This window comes from Centropristis striata, chromosome 13 (assembly GCF_030273125.1).
Source record: "Centropristis striata isolate RG_2023a ecotype Rhode Island chromosome 13, C.striata_1.0, whole genome shotgun sequence".
NCBI classification, from domain to species: domain Eukaryota; kingdom Metazoa; phylum Chordata; class Actinopteri; order Perciformes; family Serranidae; genus Centropristis; species Centropristis striata.
This window is the reverse complement of record NC_081529.1, coordinates 29,048,948-29,066,725: the sequence shown is the minus strand read 5'-3', so window position 1 is coordinate 29,066,725 and position 17,778 is coordinate 29,048,948. Positions and strand designations below refer to the sequence as shown.

Sequence of the window (17,778 nt, the reverse complement as noted above, 5' to 3'; positions counted from 1 at the left end):
ACATGATCCCACTGGAAATAGCAGCGTCAAGTGAAACAAAAGAAAGCGGGACCACTACCTGTTTCTCCCCCATCAAAATAAAACACAAGCTTGAGCTTCTTGATGCGTACTTTTATTTTGAAAGATTTAAACGGAAGTACCCGTGTGTCTCGTTTAGCTTGACACTGGTGCAAGATGTCGCTCATTCTTTCTGGACCGAAGCTGAAACCCAAATGCGCATCGCTGACCGACGAGTCTTTTTAGGAAAAAGAACCAGCTGCTCTTCCCGAAGACGGCATGTTAGATGTAGCAAGGGACAAGGAACAACCAGAGGTTTATTCTGAAAGGCACACAAATGGGAGATCACCAAATGTTTGGAGCAGCCAAGATTTTAGTGCATAAAATTGGTGTAAATAACGGGTGACCGACACTAAACCTGTCCAGAATCAATAGAAAGACGGCGCGAGACAGGATTCTGTTGTCACCTAACAGATGTGGTAACATAGAAATGACTGTCAACATCTGTCTCCAAATCTGTTCCAGCTGAAGGTGGAGCTGGGTTTTCGGGGTGCTCTCTGTGAGGTGATGGAATAAAATGCTGCGCATTACCGCTTCTACTACAGGTCACTTCAATCTAAAACGTACCTGAGTCGGGAATTTATTCTTGACCTTTTTTTGTGTTTAGGCTTTTGCTGTTTTCTGCAACGCAACGAGGAGGATGGTCTTTGCCCTACATGTGATTGTCATGTCTTCGGCGTTTTTCAATCCCAGCTTTGCCTTCAGCTCCCACTTTGATACAGGTAAGGGTCAAACTGACGAATGGCTTGAATGAGTGTGCGTTTGTCCATTTGCTGCAGAGCTACTTGATTCCCTCATGACCAAGCTGGGTGATCTGAATCTGAAACTGCCATTTAATGCAAGGCCATACACTGTGTCTTGGTGCTACATCATTGCATAGCCTATAGCATTTTCTTAGTCATCAGAAGCAGCAACATCACCATAACAGCATCATCATCACAGCAAAAGATTAGCTCAGTATGTATGTTTTTACATCCAATTGGTCCCCTTCAGTCTGGTGACAAGAGGGTTAAAAGTTGTGCCTGCACAGATTCTGCATAGTCCTACACATACATCCATGCAGCTTAGTGTGTGCATGTGTGCGCCATGATCAGTGTGTGTGTTACAGCATGACAGAGGTGACCTGCTGACAGAGGTGTATGACTGTACTGCTTGAGGTTGCGGTTCTTGTTGACCGCTTGGATGCAGCGTTTAATCATCCCCTGGGTGTCAGGGTGATGGGAAGGAGAACCCAGGTGCTGCTGTGCCTCTGCTGCAGTGCTACGGGACCACCGAGCAGGAAGTCATGGCTGTCCTGTGTGAGGGCTTGAATTGGAGCAGAATAAATAACTGTGTGCAAGTGTAAACAGGACTGAGAGAGTCCTTGCACTAAGTGCAGTGTGCTGAGCATACAAATGACGGTGAGTCCAGTGGCTCTCAAGTTTCAGGCTCTATCTGTCCTCCCCAAACTGCACACTCTCAGTCATCACTCTTGTCCAATTATTCCACCCTCATCCACCTTCCTGTGACTCACCTCTTGCATCTCTTCTCTGTTGTCCCTCAGAATGTGACACTAAAAGGGGCTTCCATTCGTTTATAGGAGAGATGCCGTCCCTGTGCATTTTGAAGTTTCTGTGCTTACAGTAGCATTCTTCAACATTATAGCAAGAAATAAAAGACAATTTTGACTGTCAACTAAAATGCAGTTTTATTTTGTAAATGCCATAGCAAAATGAATGATACTATATTTTCATATTTAGAACTAGGGCTTGGCAATTGATATTTTATTTTTGATTTTTTTCTTCTTCGACCAGATAATCAAGATAAAAAGCCACATTTTAGTTCCCAATGATGCTCTCATTTTGTCTTGTGTGATAAAATCATTGGGCTCCTTTCCTTTACATTGTTGTAATTATGCCAGTTTTTGATGCATTACTGACTGGAATATGTTGAATACATGTTTAAGAGTTTTCAATAGTTTTCGGCAGTATGCTACAACACATTTTTTTTCTTTTGACCTAATTCATTTTTTTAAATATATATTAAATACATTAGTTTTTAGTGGTTTGTAGAAGCAACATTTTATTTTATATAATAATTTTAAATTAGTATTGTTTATTTATCTAATTTATAATAAAAAAAAGGTTTTCAATTTAATTATATTTAAAGTTTAGGGAAATCCTCTGTTAAGAAATACAAGTTATTTTTCTTATCGTTAAATAAATGCATGATTTTTCCAAAGTCCTTCAGTAATTATGTTAAATGATTGTGATTATGATTTTTTTCCATAATCAAGCAGCCCTCTTTAGAGCGGATGCTTTAACCATCACATGGAGCGTTTAGGGAAACAAAACTACAAAAGAAAAGTTAGATTAATAAATAAATGTTGGTATTATTAGAATAATATTGCGACTAACATAGCTATATATTGTACATTGAAATGACATCACATATTTGAAGGGTTTGTCCATAAATAATGTCCGACCTGTTTCAGATCTTATATATCGCTTCTCTTTAAAATGCACTGCACATAGAAACACAGAGTGGTTTAGTGCTTAGATATTTAGGAAACCGTGACAAAAGCACGTCTCGATGTGGAATGTGTAGTGAGTGCTGAGCTGGCTCTCCCTTGTTCTGTGAAAGATGATACAAACCCACCAAAGGAGTGCACTCTTTTAATTTGAAGGAGGATAAATGGTTCCCAGCTGAATTATGGGTAAAACGCCTGCTAAGTGTAGCTCTTCTGGGGCATCTTGTAATTTAATTGTCTTGATATTTTCTTCCTGGAGGAGATCTCAGGTTTTGAACATTTCCCTGCAGGAATGTGCAGTGAAATATTATTTTTTAATTAATTACTTATTTTTCTCCTTTAGGTGGTAGCTGAATAAATAGTCTCAGTGACTGTCAGGGTGGGTTAGGCTTTAATAAGCATGTGCATTGGGATTGGTTGGTTTTAGGAGGAGGGTGGGGCATGAGTAGGCATGCACATGTAACTTGTATGTAGCCGGAGTGGAGGATGGAGTCTGGATCGTCACCTCCCTGTCATAATGATCTACATTTCTCATTAGAGCGGCACCTCACTAGCGGCCCTGTTCCTTCCTAGTAATTGCACTGAAAATCAATGTTGCCTAGACGATGGAGAGGGGCGTGTGAGGAGGAACCAGTCATTTTCATGACCAATGCTAAGGCTCGAGTCCCTTAAAGGGGAGGGACACACAGTCAGCTTGTAGTTGCTGAATGTGCTGTCTCTGAGGCTGAGGAGTAGATTAATAAAACACACCTCGATTTACAAACACAAAATCCGGTGTTTGAACTGTAGCACCGCTCGAGCCGCCCTCCACAGCTGCACTGCCTCCCTACGCCTGGGGCTATGTAAGAACATGGTGTGCTCTGCCTCTGCACACACTCACACAAACAGTCACTCATGCGTAAACACACATCTAGACAGAGAAAAAACAACTAAGGGGTTCAGGTCGGCCGTCACATCGCATGGCATTATATAAGCCATCAGTATGGGCAGACACACCGTAGCAGGGTTTTGGATCTCATGACCACATTGGGCCTCAAATGCTGCATACTTTTTCTTTTTTACATTTAGTCTGTACTGCAGCTACATACTGCAGCTACATACTGTAGCATGCAGTATGTATACATTTAGGACATACTACTTCATCATATCACTGCTCCTTGAACTTAGGGCTGGATGTTATAACTTACATCTTCTATCTAGTGGTCGACCAATACAGGTTTTTTAATGCCGATACAGATTATTTTGATATCAGTCTTGACCGATCCCCGATATGTGCTGCTTCTTGAAGCCGATATTGCCTTTTCTCCCTTCATTTATATGATAAAAATGACACTGATAACAAATGTTACACAGGTCTCAATTTAAACAAAAAAAAGAAACATTTATTAACAAAACAAACAAAACATATTAACAGTTGGATAGCAAACAATGTGTATGTTGTTCTAGGCCTCGAGCTGGTGGCGCCTCAGATGATCCACATATTTGATGTGTTTTTCTTTTTTCTGGTATCAGCAGCAGCTCACCAGAGAATGGCAGATGTTGCACTGAGCCTTGCCTGGTGTTAGCTCAGTGAAATGGGCTAATTGACTGGCGAACGCATGCACGTATCGGCCAATGGCGATATAAGTAAAAAACGCAAATATCGGCCGATATTTATCGGCTGGCCGATATATCGGTCTATCTCTACTTCTATCCCGATGTAGCATGTTTTCTGGTCATTCACTAAATGATAATACACATGGTAAAGCCGATTTTTGCATCCTCCATACTCCATGTTAGAAAAATGGCGCCTTTTATAGTTCGCTCCAGCTTTGTTCTACGTAGGATCAGAACTTGAAGGAAAGTCCAAATGATGCTGCTTGTTTTGAAATAAAAACAATTAAGAAAAAAATAAAAACAGTAGACATTTTTTGTACATTCTGATGATATATATTGTAATTTTGCCCAGCCCTAGTGCTTGTTATGATCAATTTATTATTCTTATTTTTATTTATTGTTCTTTGAACTTTAAAAAAAACATACAATCATAAAGAAAGAACTGTACAAGAAACAGACAAAAAAATGCAGGAAAGATCAAAAAGCTTATACGCGACCCTCCATCTTTAGCCTATACTTTACTTAAATTAGATAGCTAGATGAAAAAAAAAAAAATACAAACAAAATACAAACAAAACAATGGTACAAAGGTGATTAGAACATCTGTATGGATTTTTTGAGCTTTGTCTTAAAAGTATTTAAAGAGGAACATGATTCTGTTAGATTTTTGTATGTCATTCCACAGCACCACATCTTGATAGACAAATGAGAATTTGGCAACAGATTTATACAGCATAATTTCATAACATGATATCTCCATCATGATTTAATGGCCCTACGATTCCACTGAAAGCTTACATTACATTACTGCCCAGCCCTTCTTGAAGTTGACCCTCTTGTTCATATATACTGCACAGAGGATCGTGGGTCAGGATAGCCGTGCTGCAAGATGCAACTGGATGCAGTAGGACATCCTGGTATTTTACTGCATTTTACACTCTACATATGCAGACATCCTTAATCTTTTTCTGGCATACTAAAAAGTGTGGTAGCATAGGTACTGGAGTGCACCCTTGCTTTGTGTGCGGCCGGAGGGAAAGTTGTGTGCCATTCTGCACCTTGCACCTGGCTTACTACTGCTTCAGCACCTTGGAGAGCTCTCCCATCAGGAGAGGGAGCAGATGTGTGTGTGTGCGTGAAGGGTAGCTATTTGAAAACCTGGCTGCATCCTGTGAGCAGAATAAATATGCATCGCTTTACTGTCAGGGCAAACAGAAGACAGACTGACCTGGAAGGCAGCACCGATACACCAACAAGCTGACAATGCAGCAACTGTGGGAGACTGTCTTTCAGCAGTCTCCTCTGGTGCCTGGAGGTGGCAGTGACTGCCAGTGTGCATGTATCTTGGCATAGATGCAAAAAACACACACAGACGCTTTCTGTCACTCATGCATACTTGCAGCAGAATGCATAATTCACATGCCACATGCAGGAAAGCTTTACATGTGACTTTGCGTACACATGCACACACCACTACAGGCTGTAACAAACATGGTGATTATACCGGAGAGGAAAGATGTTAAAAATGGTTTCTTGACTTGCTCTCAGAGCTCCTCCCCCTGACTCGGTCAGTACGAGCCAGCCATCACTGACTATTTGATTATTCATCTCTCCATGTGTAACCAAGCACTTTAGTTACATAAGTCAGCCTCTGGGGGAACTAGAATGAGAATGAAGTGGATTTAAGCAGTCAAGGGGAACCATCTACGTCTCCTCTATGTGCTCTCTGTGTGATGATGTGGGGGAAGTGGGTTTTTCTTGGTGTCATACTTGTTGAAGGCTCGTGTGTGTGTGCAGTTCCGTACTTAACAGGCTTCGTGCAGTATTTAATTCATCACAAAGTATCATTTCTTGTCGTTGAGTTTAAATGCTAGAGCACCCTGAGATCAATTTAACACCTTCACATAGTGGTGGACGGAAGTGGAGATGTTTGCTAGGTAAGTGCACTGCAAAAAAGCCAACTTGTATTTTTTGGCCTAAAACAGTGATTAAATTTGGTAAAACTTGGAAATATAAATTATTGATATTTAGGGCAATAATGAAAGTTAGCACAACAAAGGAAGCCAGTTGTCTGCTCAAAAACAAGTTGGTGAGTTGTTGTTACTTATATCTTTAAGTTGGGGTCCACAACAAGGGACAATAGTTCTGCTAACTCTTATTTCTTTGTTGTGAAATTCGGTCATTAGTGAAAGCTAGCGGCTAACTGATGCTAGTGGCTAACTGATGCTAGCGGCTAACTGATACTAGCGGCTAACTAATGCTAGCGGCTAACTGATGCTAGCGGCGCTGCTTGTTACAGCTACAAGAGTAGCCATTAGCATATCAATGCTAACTCAAAATTGTGGTCACAACATTAGCTGACATTTCATAGCGGCGTTACAATCGTGCCAGAGAAAGTTGAGCAAACTCAAAAACAAAACTTTAAATATTTAGTTTAATTGTCCAACTTAAATTTTATCGAAGTTTGTTGCCTTTAAATTTTGAGTTCACCCAACTTTTCTTTTTTTGCAGTGTGTGGTGGACTGAGTTTAGGGATGGTTTATGATGATGGCTGGAGAGAAACAGATACGTGTGTTCAAATCGTGTCTCCAAATTGGTTGGACAGGTGGGAGACATTTGGGTGAAAAGTGTGACACGGTGAATTCACCACCTGTGTGTCAAGAGTAGGAATATGCACTTAATAATACCATCAGGAATCCAGGAGAATACGGGAGGAATAATGAGTGCATGGCAGCCAGCATAGCTCACACTAACTTGTTTTGCTCAGGTATGTTGGTTTTCCCTCACACAAGCACACACATCTCCACACAAACGTACACATACACACGCTGTCTTTGTCTGCATCATGAGACTCGGGGCTAAAATGTCATTCCAAGTGCATATTTCTGTGTCTGCATATGGTTTGCACATGCATCTAATTTGTGTTTATCAGCCAGAGGCTTCACACATGCAGGGCCCAATCAGACCTTCTTAGAGTGTGTGTGCAGAGCTGTGTCTGTGTGCAGATGCTTTAGTCATAGTTGATACTACAGGTAGCATTAGTTCAGTCATTATAGTGCGTTTTTACACTTGAGATTGCTGCTAAGCCAATATCAAACTATTAACATTTTGAATGGGCTCTGCACTAGTTTTTTGTTAAATCTTAAATGAAATATCATTTCTTGTATGCCCCATGTAATTGAATGGCGAGGAAGTTATCCAATCCAATGATAAAACATTTCAACAAATTTGAATATGCAGTTAGCTTAAGCCTATGGCACATAACACTGAATAAATTAGCCTTGCAGCTAGTGGACTTTTCCTCTCCTCTTAGCTTAATCCTGACAGAACACCACAGTTTAATTTCAGCCCGAATGCACATATTTTTGGTCTACACTGCAGCTAATATTAGATAGTGAGACAAAACAAGTTAGCAGACCTTTCTCTCTAGTCCACACCGGGTGTAGGTCTTCAAAGCTTTCACCATAATGAAACACAGAGATCAAACAGGAGGAGAGAAACTAGCCAAACCTTAGTAAAGACTCTCACACTGAGCTGAAATGGAAACACTGTGCTGCAACCTTGTGTCGTTCCGTTTAATTAAAGGCATTGACTTTAAGGATTTTGCGTTGCTACAGTATCTATAAAAGCAAGAAGTGTCTTTGTGTATGTGTATGTGTCTCTAGGGCATATCTCGCTGACCGTTAGTCAGACTGACCTAAGATTTCGTATGTGGCTTGCGCATGGCACGAAGGTGTGCATCCTCGATTTTGAAGATTTTTCAATTCATTTTTCAGAATATCATTATTTACGTAGGACGTGTTGCGGCATTGCACTGTTTCTGATCGGACGACTTTTAGGGTTGCTCCGCCCAATTGTGTGATAGGCCTACACCTGGTCAGTGACCCAATTCTCCTGACTCATCTCATCTGTAAGTGTATTTAGCCTACAAACTCTTTCGGAGTTTTAAAGTGCGCTACAAGGTTCGATTTTCCAATAATATTCCAATAGTTTCCAGCGAATATCAATGTTCAATGTGTATGTGCTGGATGGTGTGCGTACCTTATGAAAAGTACGTGTTTTATGGAGTTGCAGACGTTGTAATGGTCTGCATGTAATGTACAAATTCTGTTATTCGCGATTAGTATGCTAATCTGAGATTTAAGCCCTTTCTTCCGCATCAGTTTGATCCATTGAAAACAGTAAAAACAAAACTTTATTAACTGACAGCTTAATACGGACGAAAGATAGCGTTTCTGTGTTATTTAAGGTTACACTAGCAAGAAGCATTAGCCAACACTATCGCTGCATATTTAATCTCTCACTGTACGAATACATACTTCCTACGGGCACTGCAGTAGTTGAACAAAAGACTGAAGAACAAAATGAATAGCTACCCAACAAAACAAATAGTTGAAAAAGTTGAATAGATATCTAAAATATCCTCATATGCTGGTATTGATTGAAAACTGTGACACAGACTACCAACTACTTGAAATTCCAGTTGAAAACATTGAAAGCCACTGATTTAACTGGCTGCATGAGTCCTTTTAGGCCTCTGTTAAGAGCTGACCATGATTGACATTTGTACCTGTGGTTTAAAAAAAGAATTGTGTTCAGAGGAAACACCTCAATCTTGTACTGTGAAAGAGATCCATGTTTGTGCCCCTTTTGTTAGGGTTTTCTTTTAACCAGTGTTACCTTTCCATTGCATCTTGTTAATGTATGAAGGTAAAACCTCTATGAGTACATTAATATGTCTTTTCAAGTGGTTAATGTGGCACCATGTGTAGCATTTCACTGCCATGGTTACATAGTAACTGTGATGACGTTTATGTCAGTGCTTAAAAAGATCGGCAGCACCTATTTTGGGATTGTGAGTGCTGGTCCTCGTCAACATTTCCTATAAACTGTGTTTCTTCCTCTTGCAAAGAGGATCCTTGAATCCTCCAGTACAGTTTCCTCCTCTACTTGACTCAAGAGGATAAACATATTTTCATTCCATTCATTCATTCAGCTGTGTGTTTTCCAGTGTGATAAACTGTAAGCAGCTTTTGTTCCATTTGTGCAGAAGGAACAGTAGCTCTGATTCTTTTTGTGCTGCATAATAATCGCCCAATTCAGCAGATTTCCTTCAAAATTTGACCCAACAGCCCACACTGCAAAATGCAGAACCGGGGCCAGTCTCCTCTGCAATGATCCGTTGTATCATTAATTATAATGATGTCTCAAATAAATTAATTATTGATTGTAATTACACCTTTACGTGCAAGACCCTGGTCGTGTAGTTAGTTGATCTGTGAAATTAACTAAAATATTGCGTCCGTCAGGGAGAGACGGTTGATATTCAGACCCTTTACTTCCAGCAGTGTGCCCTTGCCCGGGCTGTCAGGGGACGGACATGACAGGCCTGTAATGCTGATCCATGGTGGTCCTCCTGGGCTCTCACTCCCAGTTAATGACAGTTATCATGGCTCTCTGCAGGCCAGCGCATCCCTCTGCCATCTGCAGTCATTCACAGAGAGCCTGGGTAGAGAACGCCAGAGAGGATGTAAAAGGGTGGAGGATTCGGTACCCTGCCATTAATCGCATCCCCCTCGCTGTCGACTGGAGACTGACGCGTGCACATGTGTGTTTGCAGAGTGTTTCCTCTCCATGTTCAGCCCTCCCTCATCTCAGTCTGACGCTTCTTGCTCTGCATTCTTTCCCTTTTTTTCAACCTTGCAGCTTGTGCTTTAGCTCTCCTTCTCCTCCTCTCTCTAGGGGATTTTCTTTCCGTCTCTCTGTCCTAACTCATGATCTCTCCCCTCTTCCTGCAGCCCGTAGCAGAGGGTTGCTGTCGGATGTCTTTCCCCCTTGGGAAGCCGGGATGTGTCAGAGCACAGCTCACTTCTCCTTCAATGCAGCCCCACTACCTCTCCCTGTGGGGAAAAAAAGAGGAGAGCTAACTCTAGCCACTCTGCATCCCTAGATGCTGGTACATATAGAATGAGTCTTTTAAAACAGGCGCTCAAGTTACATCTTGACAACAAAGATGAGCTTACCACTTGAGCCAACAATTGATCCGTAATGATTGTCGTCATGCATTCTATTTACACATGCACAAAAGCAGTGGAGAATCAATATTTAGCTTGATCTTCATACAAAAGGCAGCTCTCTGTCAATTACCTGAAGCTGGAGTTCTTATTCAGCAGTAAGCCGACTGTTTTCATTGTGTCATTGTAGCTCTGAAAGTCTTCTCTGTGTGTGTGGAATTATTTATTTATACTGTATGTAAATTCTTTGGCTCTGCTCCTGCTGCCTTCTGACTGACCTGTAAATCTAAACCTAAAGGTCACAGTTCTCTCCTGTCTCTATTTATCCAGTCTGCTGCATCCTAAGCACTTCTTCACCGCTTTATGAGTGTGTGTGTGTGTGGGTTGTGGCAGTTAATCAAATTTTATTTTCAATTACAATTTGGGCCTCGAACAATTATGAAAACAAGATAATTGTGATGAAATAATTATAGTTCCACATTCAGTTTCACAATGATGCTCTTGTTTTGTCTTTTGTTAGCAAAAATGGGCAAAAGTTCACCATTGTGCCCTCGTTTTATGAGTTACTGACTGCAATATTTTTATTATGTAGTTTACCAAAATGTATTTTTAGGAGTTTTCAGTAGATTGTGGTACGCTGCACTACAACATATTTATTCTAATATATTTTGGTCTTTAAAACATAGTTAATCTTATTCATGTTTACCTTTTTTCATTATTTTTATATTTTTTAAAATGTAAATACATTTGTATGGGATATATATTCCTCATTGATATCTTTTTTTTTCTTTTTTTTTTTTTTACAAATATTTGTAATGAGTTTTTTTTAGTGAGAGAATTCACTATCAAAAAGACAAAATTAAAAAAAGTTTAATTAATGCATGATGTTTCAAATCATGTTAAATAAGTGTGATCCCACATTTTGACCCATCCTGATTATGATTTTTGCCCTAATCGAGCAGCTCTAGTGTTTGTGTGTGAGTGTGCATGTGTTTTTGTTGGAAGCCACTTGGTGCAGCCCAGGCAGGGCAGATGGAGGAGCTTGTTTGCCCCTGCAGCACTGTCCTGAATTTAAACGCATGCTCAGAGAGATTTGGGGCTCGTTCTGCTCTCTTTCTGTGAGATATGTTTACCCATTAGGAGCATTGATGGGAGGTGGAAGGGCACTTAAGTGACTAAATAATGGCAGAAGATAGCCTCCTGTTACATATGGCGACAATTGCCTCTATAGACTAAAACTTCCCACAGTCTTTTTGCAGTGTTTTCCATCCAACTTGGTTATTAATGCCACCTGGACATGTTTCTAAGTCAACGCAGCCTTCCTTCCAGACACAAAGTTCAGTCTGTGACCACTGAACACACATCAAATGGTGACTTTTACATAACACAATAGCTGCATAATGTATGTCCCTATTTGTATCCAATCTATTGAATACTAACTGCAGTTGAAACTGTATCTCCCCCTCCCCCCCGCTTTGTCTCCCCCTCACTCTTTCTCAAGACGATTTGATTGCAGTGGTGTGTAGTCTGGCACACTGCCCATCCTGCAGCACTGTCATTACTTGGTCTCTTGGTCAAAAACAAGAAGCGGTGTGTGTGCGTTTGTGCATGCATAGCAACCAGCAAGAAAAGGGTAAGAGTGAGGTAAAAAAAGTAACAGACCGCAGAGGGGAGATGAGAATGCAGCAGCTCACAGGGAAAGAGACTTCTGTTCTGCAGGTCTGTGTCAAAGCACTCAACATTATCTGTGGTAGAGGCCGACCGATGTGGGATTTTGTGAGAAGGAGTGGAAAAGTTCAGCGCTTAACTTTATGGTCGTCGTTATAGAGAATTTTGGAGCTTCAATGAAAACAGACCTTCTATGTAGACTGTGCACCGTGTGCATATTAAACATTATATATACAATTTTAAATAATCAACAATCACTCTATCAATTTCTGACCATTTAATTAATAAATAAATAAAAATAAAAATAAATAGCTAAATATTATTGTCTGTAGAGTATCTGTCATTAGCTGATCATTTTAATAAAGAATAAATAAAAATAAAATAAATAGCTAAATAGTATTGTATGTATAGTATCTGTCATTAGGTGATAATTTAAATAGAGAATAAATAAAAATAAAATAAATGGCTTAATAGTATATAATAGTATAGAAGTATAGAATATGGCAATTGCTGACCATTTAAATACAGAATATAGATAAATCAAAAATAATAATAATGCTGTATACTGACCATTCAGATAAAGAATTAATACAAATAAAATAAATAGCTTAAATAAATCAACATGAATCTTCAGTATCAGTCAATTGCTGACCATTTAAAAAAAAAAGCATAACTACCCATAAAATAAATAGCTGTAAGACGCAGTTTCTAAATCACCCCAAGCAAGGTTTTCTGCATTATATGTTCTGCAAAAAAGGTTTTCATGTCAGCACATTCATACCAATACCATACACACTTACACAATGTCATTGGCCATAAAACAGTCAGGTTCTGATCTGTGGTGTTTCTGAGCTCGCCTTCATGGACGAGGGGTTGCTGCTATCATGAGCAGCAACAACCCCCTGCTCTCAGTTACCACGGAAACTCCAAAGTTATCCTATGCAGCCCAGTGCGACACCTTGACTGGGCTTTCTGTGTGGGTTCACGGTCTTATGCTCTTGTGTGAATCTGAACACATGGCTCTGCCCTGGCCTTGATACGAGTGTGGGAGGCATCATAATATGCCGCACTCTGCCTTGAATAGAATCCCTATTTTCTCTCTACAGCTTTCCTTGCAACTGCCGTCTCCTACACATGTCCATTTGGAGCAGATTTGCTGAATGCACGATGAGCTCTATCTTGTCTACCTGGTAGATACACGTAGTAAATATCCCAACAGCTGTAGACCGTGAGTTCAGTTGCTTCAGCTGCCTGCTACAGCTGCACAGCAACAGAAAGCCCTACCTCACTGGTGCATGCTTTATTTATGATCTACCATGTAAAGCTCAGTGGCTGTGCTTAACACACTACTATTCTCATCTTGTACATACACGCATGAGCACACACACACCATTACATTGAGCATTCTTTAGCTTCCCTGCTTCCTCCTTGGGCCTCTGTGCTATACATATCTATATTTTTCTTCCACTGTGTCATATCATCTTATCATGTTTCATGTATTCTAGGTGATTTTGGCAAATGTGCAAACCGCTGGCCAGGTCAGACAAGCACCAGATTGTGGTCAGTTTATCCAAATAACGTCTGTTTGAAAATTTGCAGACTGATTCTTTTCTGCCACTACTGATTTGAAAAGTGCATCCCTCCACTCTGCTTGTTATTAAATTCTGTGGCCGTAATCTGACAGCACAAGCCAGGCTTCAATAATCCAAGCTGAAGGAGTCACAGGTTAGCTGAGTGAAGCCGATCCCTCCCTTCATTCTGCTGGGTCCTCCTCGTTGTCGGCCTGGATTGCGGAAGTGGCAGGGTGCCTCCGTTGCTCTCGCCTCCAGTTTTTTCAGGAGGACATGGCTCATCGTCTTCCAGTCCCGAAGACAGCTTTTTAATAAAGCGGGTATGAGCCCAGCTTTAAGTGCTTTATTTTCATTTCGGCATGCAGCTGGTGAAGTAATGTGTGCTCCTCAAATATTTATGGAGGACCCCGGGTCGTCATTCTCTCACAGTTCTTCAGAGAGAGCGGGAGATGAATTCTTCAAATGCCGCACTTATGAAAATAGTGCCACTGATTTCCCTCTGGATGACCATATCAGACTCTCTGTTGGTGAAAGAAGACTCACTGATGCTCTGTTTTAGTAAAATCTGCATGCAAAATAAAGTACTAATAGAATATAATACTACTTCCCAAACCTCGTGGCTATGGTTTGACAGAAGGTTGACTAATGGGTGGCTTTGCTTTTTACCTCGCTTCTTTCTTCACTGCCCTGGTCTGAAACGCTGGCATTACTGGAGCTCATGGTCATGTTTTTTATGCAGTCGTGCTGGCGACAGCTGTGGCTGTAGGCAGCATGTTGTGGATTTTTTCCATCTGTTCATCCCATTCTTGCGAATGTGAACTCTCAAGAACGCCTGAATGGAAATTCTTCAAATTTGGCACAAATGTCCACTTCAGTCGGTCAAACGATAAAGGTCAAGATCACTGTGAACTCACAAAATAAGTTTGGGGCCATCATTTAGGAATTCATACACTAAATTTCACATAAAACACCTATCTGGCCATTATTCAATATAAGGACGTGGAACGGTCTGATATTGAATTAGTGACACTAATCTTAGCTGCCCATCTAAACTGATTGAATCGATCCTCTGTGCTGTTGGGTAAAAGATGTGCATGAAGAATCCATTTTTTGTTTTTGAATGCATAGCATCTTTGCAGAGAAAGCCATATTTGAGTTCTATACCGTAATGACTACATATGAGACTGGACGGACATGGATGTAAACTGAAACCTGAAAGGTTGGCACAGCCATGCAACCGCAGGGTGCTAATTCTTGGAGTGATCCGTCATAGTTTCCAAAAAAATGCCATGGTTTCAGACATCTGGCTGTGCTCAGACAGACAATAGCACTACATGAAAAAAAAAAACTCCCCCCTTATTCATTTGAATGGAACTGCTGTGTTGGCTCAGCAGGGGCTTTAAAAATTCAAATACAGGTTTTGCTCCCAATGCACAAGGACAAGTGGTCCCCCTCTTACTGCTTTTACAGGACACACAATCATTTGACTTACAAAACCAATTTTAAGGGGGTCGCCAATTTCCATGATTCCTGTATAATCTGTGAAAGAGTAAAAGGTTGGTTGGTCCACTGTTCAGTGCCCGTGTTCACCATCTGCTCTCTGCCTGTAGAGGCTCGACAGTCGCCAGTTGCCTCAGGCTCCGTAGCTTTTTAAGGTAGACAGCCTACCAAGATGAATGAGGTTTTGTGGTGGGAATGTGACCAGCTGAGGAGGAAGTGGACAAGATTTTACACTTCCTACTTTAAATTGAAAAGTTGCATATTGTTGCTTTCAGCTTCAGGGTGAGGAAATGTTTGTCTTTTTTTTTTTTCCAAAGGAGATGAACATTGCTGAAAAAAATAGAAAGATGGTGTGTAATAATAGCATTGATCAGCCCGGGGCTTGCACATCATGACGGCCGATTTAATAGAAATTACAACATGTGTGCATGGTTTATGTCGTGTCCTTCAGCGGGCCCGGAGTCTCCACCGCCTCTGATTCAGCATGTGTCATCACTGTTTCTGGCACCATCTGCACAGTGTGCTTCCTCTGTACTCCGTCTATCTTTCTCACATCCATCTACACATCCATAGGTTTACATTGAAAAATACCTATGAATTTCCATTAAATGGCTGAATAATACACATTCCTATGGAAATTAGGCTGGTAATGTAGTTGTATGATAGTAGGGGAGGAATAATGCATGTTTATAATAGTTGGTTTTGATTCTTAGATGTGAAGATTCATCTGTTCCATTATCAGCCCTACACAATGTGTCCCGCCTCCACCCACTCAGGCTGTTGTGGTATGTGGTGGATCCAGAAAGGGCACTGCTTGGGTTGGCTTCTATTTCTTTTCTGCCTCAAATGCACTTCAGTATACAGACACACTCATAGCATAATACAGGGGTATATATACAGGAGAGTGCCAGTAAACAAGGCAGTAAAAATGCTGTGTTTCTTCCAAAGAAGTGGGGGAAAAAGGGGGGGTTACGACGCCGTAAATGACAATCAACTGATATGTGTTGGCCGGCAAGGTTGTTACCATGGTGATGCGTTAGCAGGGACGTGGTTGCGTTCTGCCTGCCTGTTTTCATTGTCTGCTTGGATATGTGCATGCCTGCCTGTGCAAGTGTGAGTGCAGGCTTTGTGGCTGTGACCTCAGGGTCAAGCGTTGGTTGGAACAGTGCTGTTTGGGCCACAGGAGCTGTCAGGACTGGAACAGTGTGTTCCCCACAGCCAAATGGGTCAGGACCGCTGAGTCTCAGTCAGTGAGCTGGAAATGTGCGCACACACCACCACAACTCCTAGTGGGCCCAATGGAGTGCCATGCGTGTGTTGTCCGCACAAGGATGGAGGAATAGAGAGAATGCTGGAGTGCAGAAATATGCCTGTGCTCTTCTTTAACATCTATGAAAGATAGATTTACATCACATATAGAAACTTACATGTGCATGGGTAGCTGCATGACACGGACATTTCTAAAAGGAGACATGTTGGCATATGGTGTGTGCTGACAGATTGGGTTCTGCCAGATTGTTTTGGTTGCCTAGTTAAATTTGTGGGTATAGTGCTCACAATTACTGAGAATTGAAAATATTCAGTTTCTGTTCTTTACAAGAGTACATGTTGTGAGAAAAACAGAGTAAGAACTCACATTAAAGAGGTCCATATGAACAACATGGGGAAATAAGAAATAAAGGATTTGCTGCCCATAAAAAGGGAAAGCTCTTAACTGGGAATTTCCAACCATGAAAACATTTTTTAAGTTGTGTGTGTGAGCCTAATTTGGGGAATTACCCACAAAGTATTCAGATGTAACATTAATAAGGGCTAGTTAAAAAGTGTGAAGGGACTTTTAATAAATAAAATGGCACCCTAAATAATTCATACAAGCAAATGTGAAAATCAATGTTCCATTAGGCCGTTTCAAAGCACTGAATATGACTGAAGGTCAGTTATGTGCATGCTATATTTTTTCTCCAGAGGTGTCCTATGAGATGGAGGCTACATTAGAGCGCTCCTCACTGCTCCCAGCAGACGGCTAATGCAGGAAGTGGTTAAGTGATGTAGTAAAATAACCATTGAGTGTCCAATACGTCATTGATTGAGGTTGAGTCCCTCAACCAGTTGTTGCTCCAAAGCTACAGGTGTATTTATATGTTAGGTTTAAGCTGAATGCAGTTGGCAGAAATGTTGCTGAAAAGTCATGTAGATGTGGTATGTGTATATATGGATGTAAAAATATCAAAGTGTAATGGTAAGGATCGTCTAGTGAAGGTTTCAGTTTCTTTCTCTCTCCTGTTTCCCTCTGTCTTTCTTCCTCTCTTCTTTCATCTGTTCTGGCAGGAGGTTTAAAACTCTAAATCAGATTACATGGATGTCCTCATGCAGCTACTAGAGGCTGAAAGACAAACTGACACATGTGTGCTCCATATATGCACACAGGAAGAAGATGACAGATGGCGAAAAACTCTCACGAAGGACAAATAATTACACCAAAAGCATCTGTGTGCTTTCTGCTCATGAGTCACAGATCCACACAAAACACTCCTTTGAAAAACACTGCGGTCGAATTAGACCTTTTCCAAAATGCGGTGCATTCAAACATAACTACAGTTCATTGTGTGCTGGGATTGTGTGCATTGTTCTGGAAAGGAGTAACTCCAGTTAAATAAATTATGGGTTGTATTTTGAATTGTTGCTTTGAGTGTGATTTTGCAGGGCATTTCAGAAAGTGAAGAGCAGATTATAGATTCACAGTAAGCATTTTCATTCATCAGTTGTTTACATTGAGACAGAACGAGCCACTACACCTACTCTGCTGCTGCTTTATTAAATTATTATCCAGAGGGAGTCACTGTGTTTGTGGGTGGTGTGAAAC

The 17,778-nt window shown here is 40.9% G+C and overlaps 1 protein-coding gene across 2 annotated transcripts in view; it reads left to right on the top strand.

Annotated features, from left to right (window-relative positions):
* Positions 1–120: 120 nt before the first annotated feature.
* The window catches only part of aatka (apoptosis-associated tyrosine kinase a), a 40,682-nt gene continuing 23,024 nt past the window's right edge, over positions 121–17,778 (top strand). The window contains exons 1-2 of one of the 2 annotated variants that reach the window (XM_059348189.1): positions 121–561; positions 665–779. In XM_059348189.1, the coding sequence (XP_059204172.1) occupies positions 698–779 (82 nt within the window). In that variant the 5' untranslated portion in view covers positions 121–561; positions 665–697. Of the gene's footprint in view, positions 780–17,778 lie in introns of both variants that reach the window. The other variant, XM_059348188.1, reaches the window with a different exon arrangement.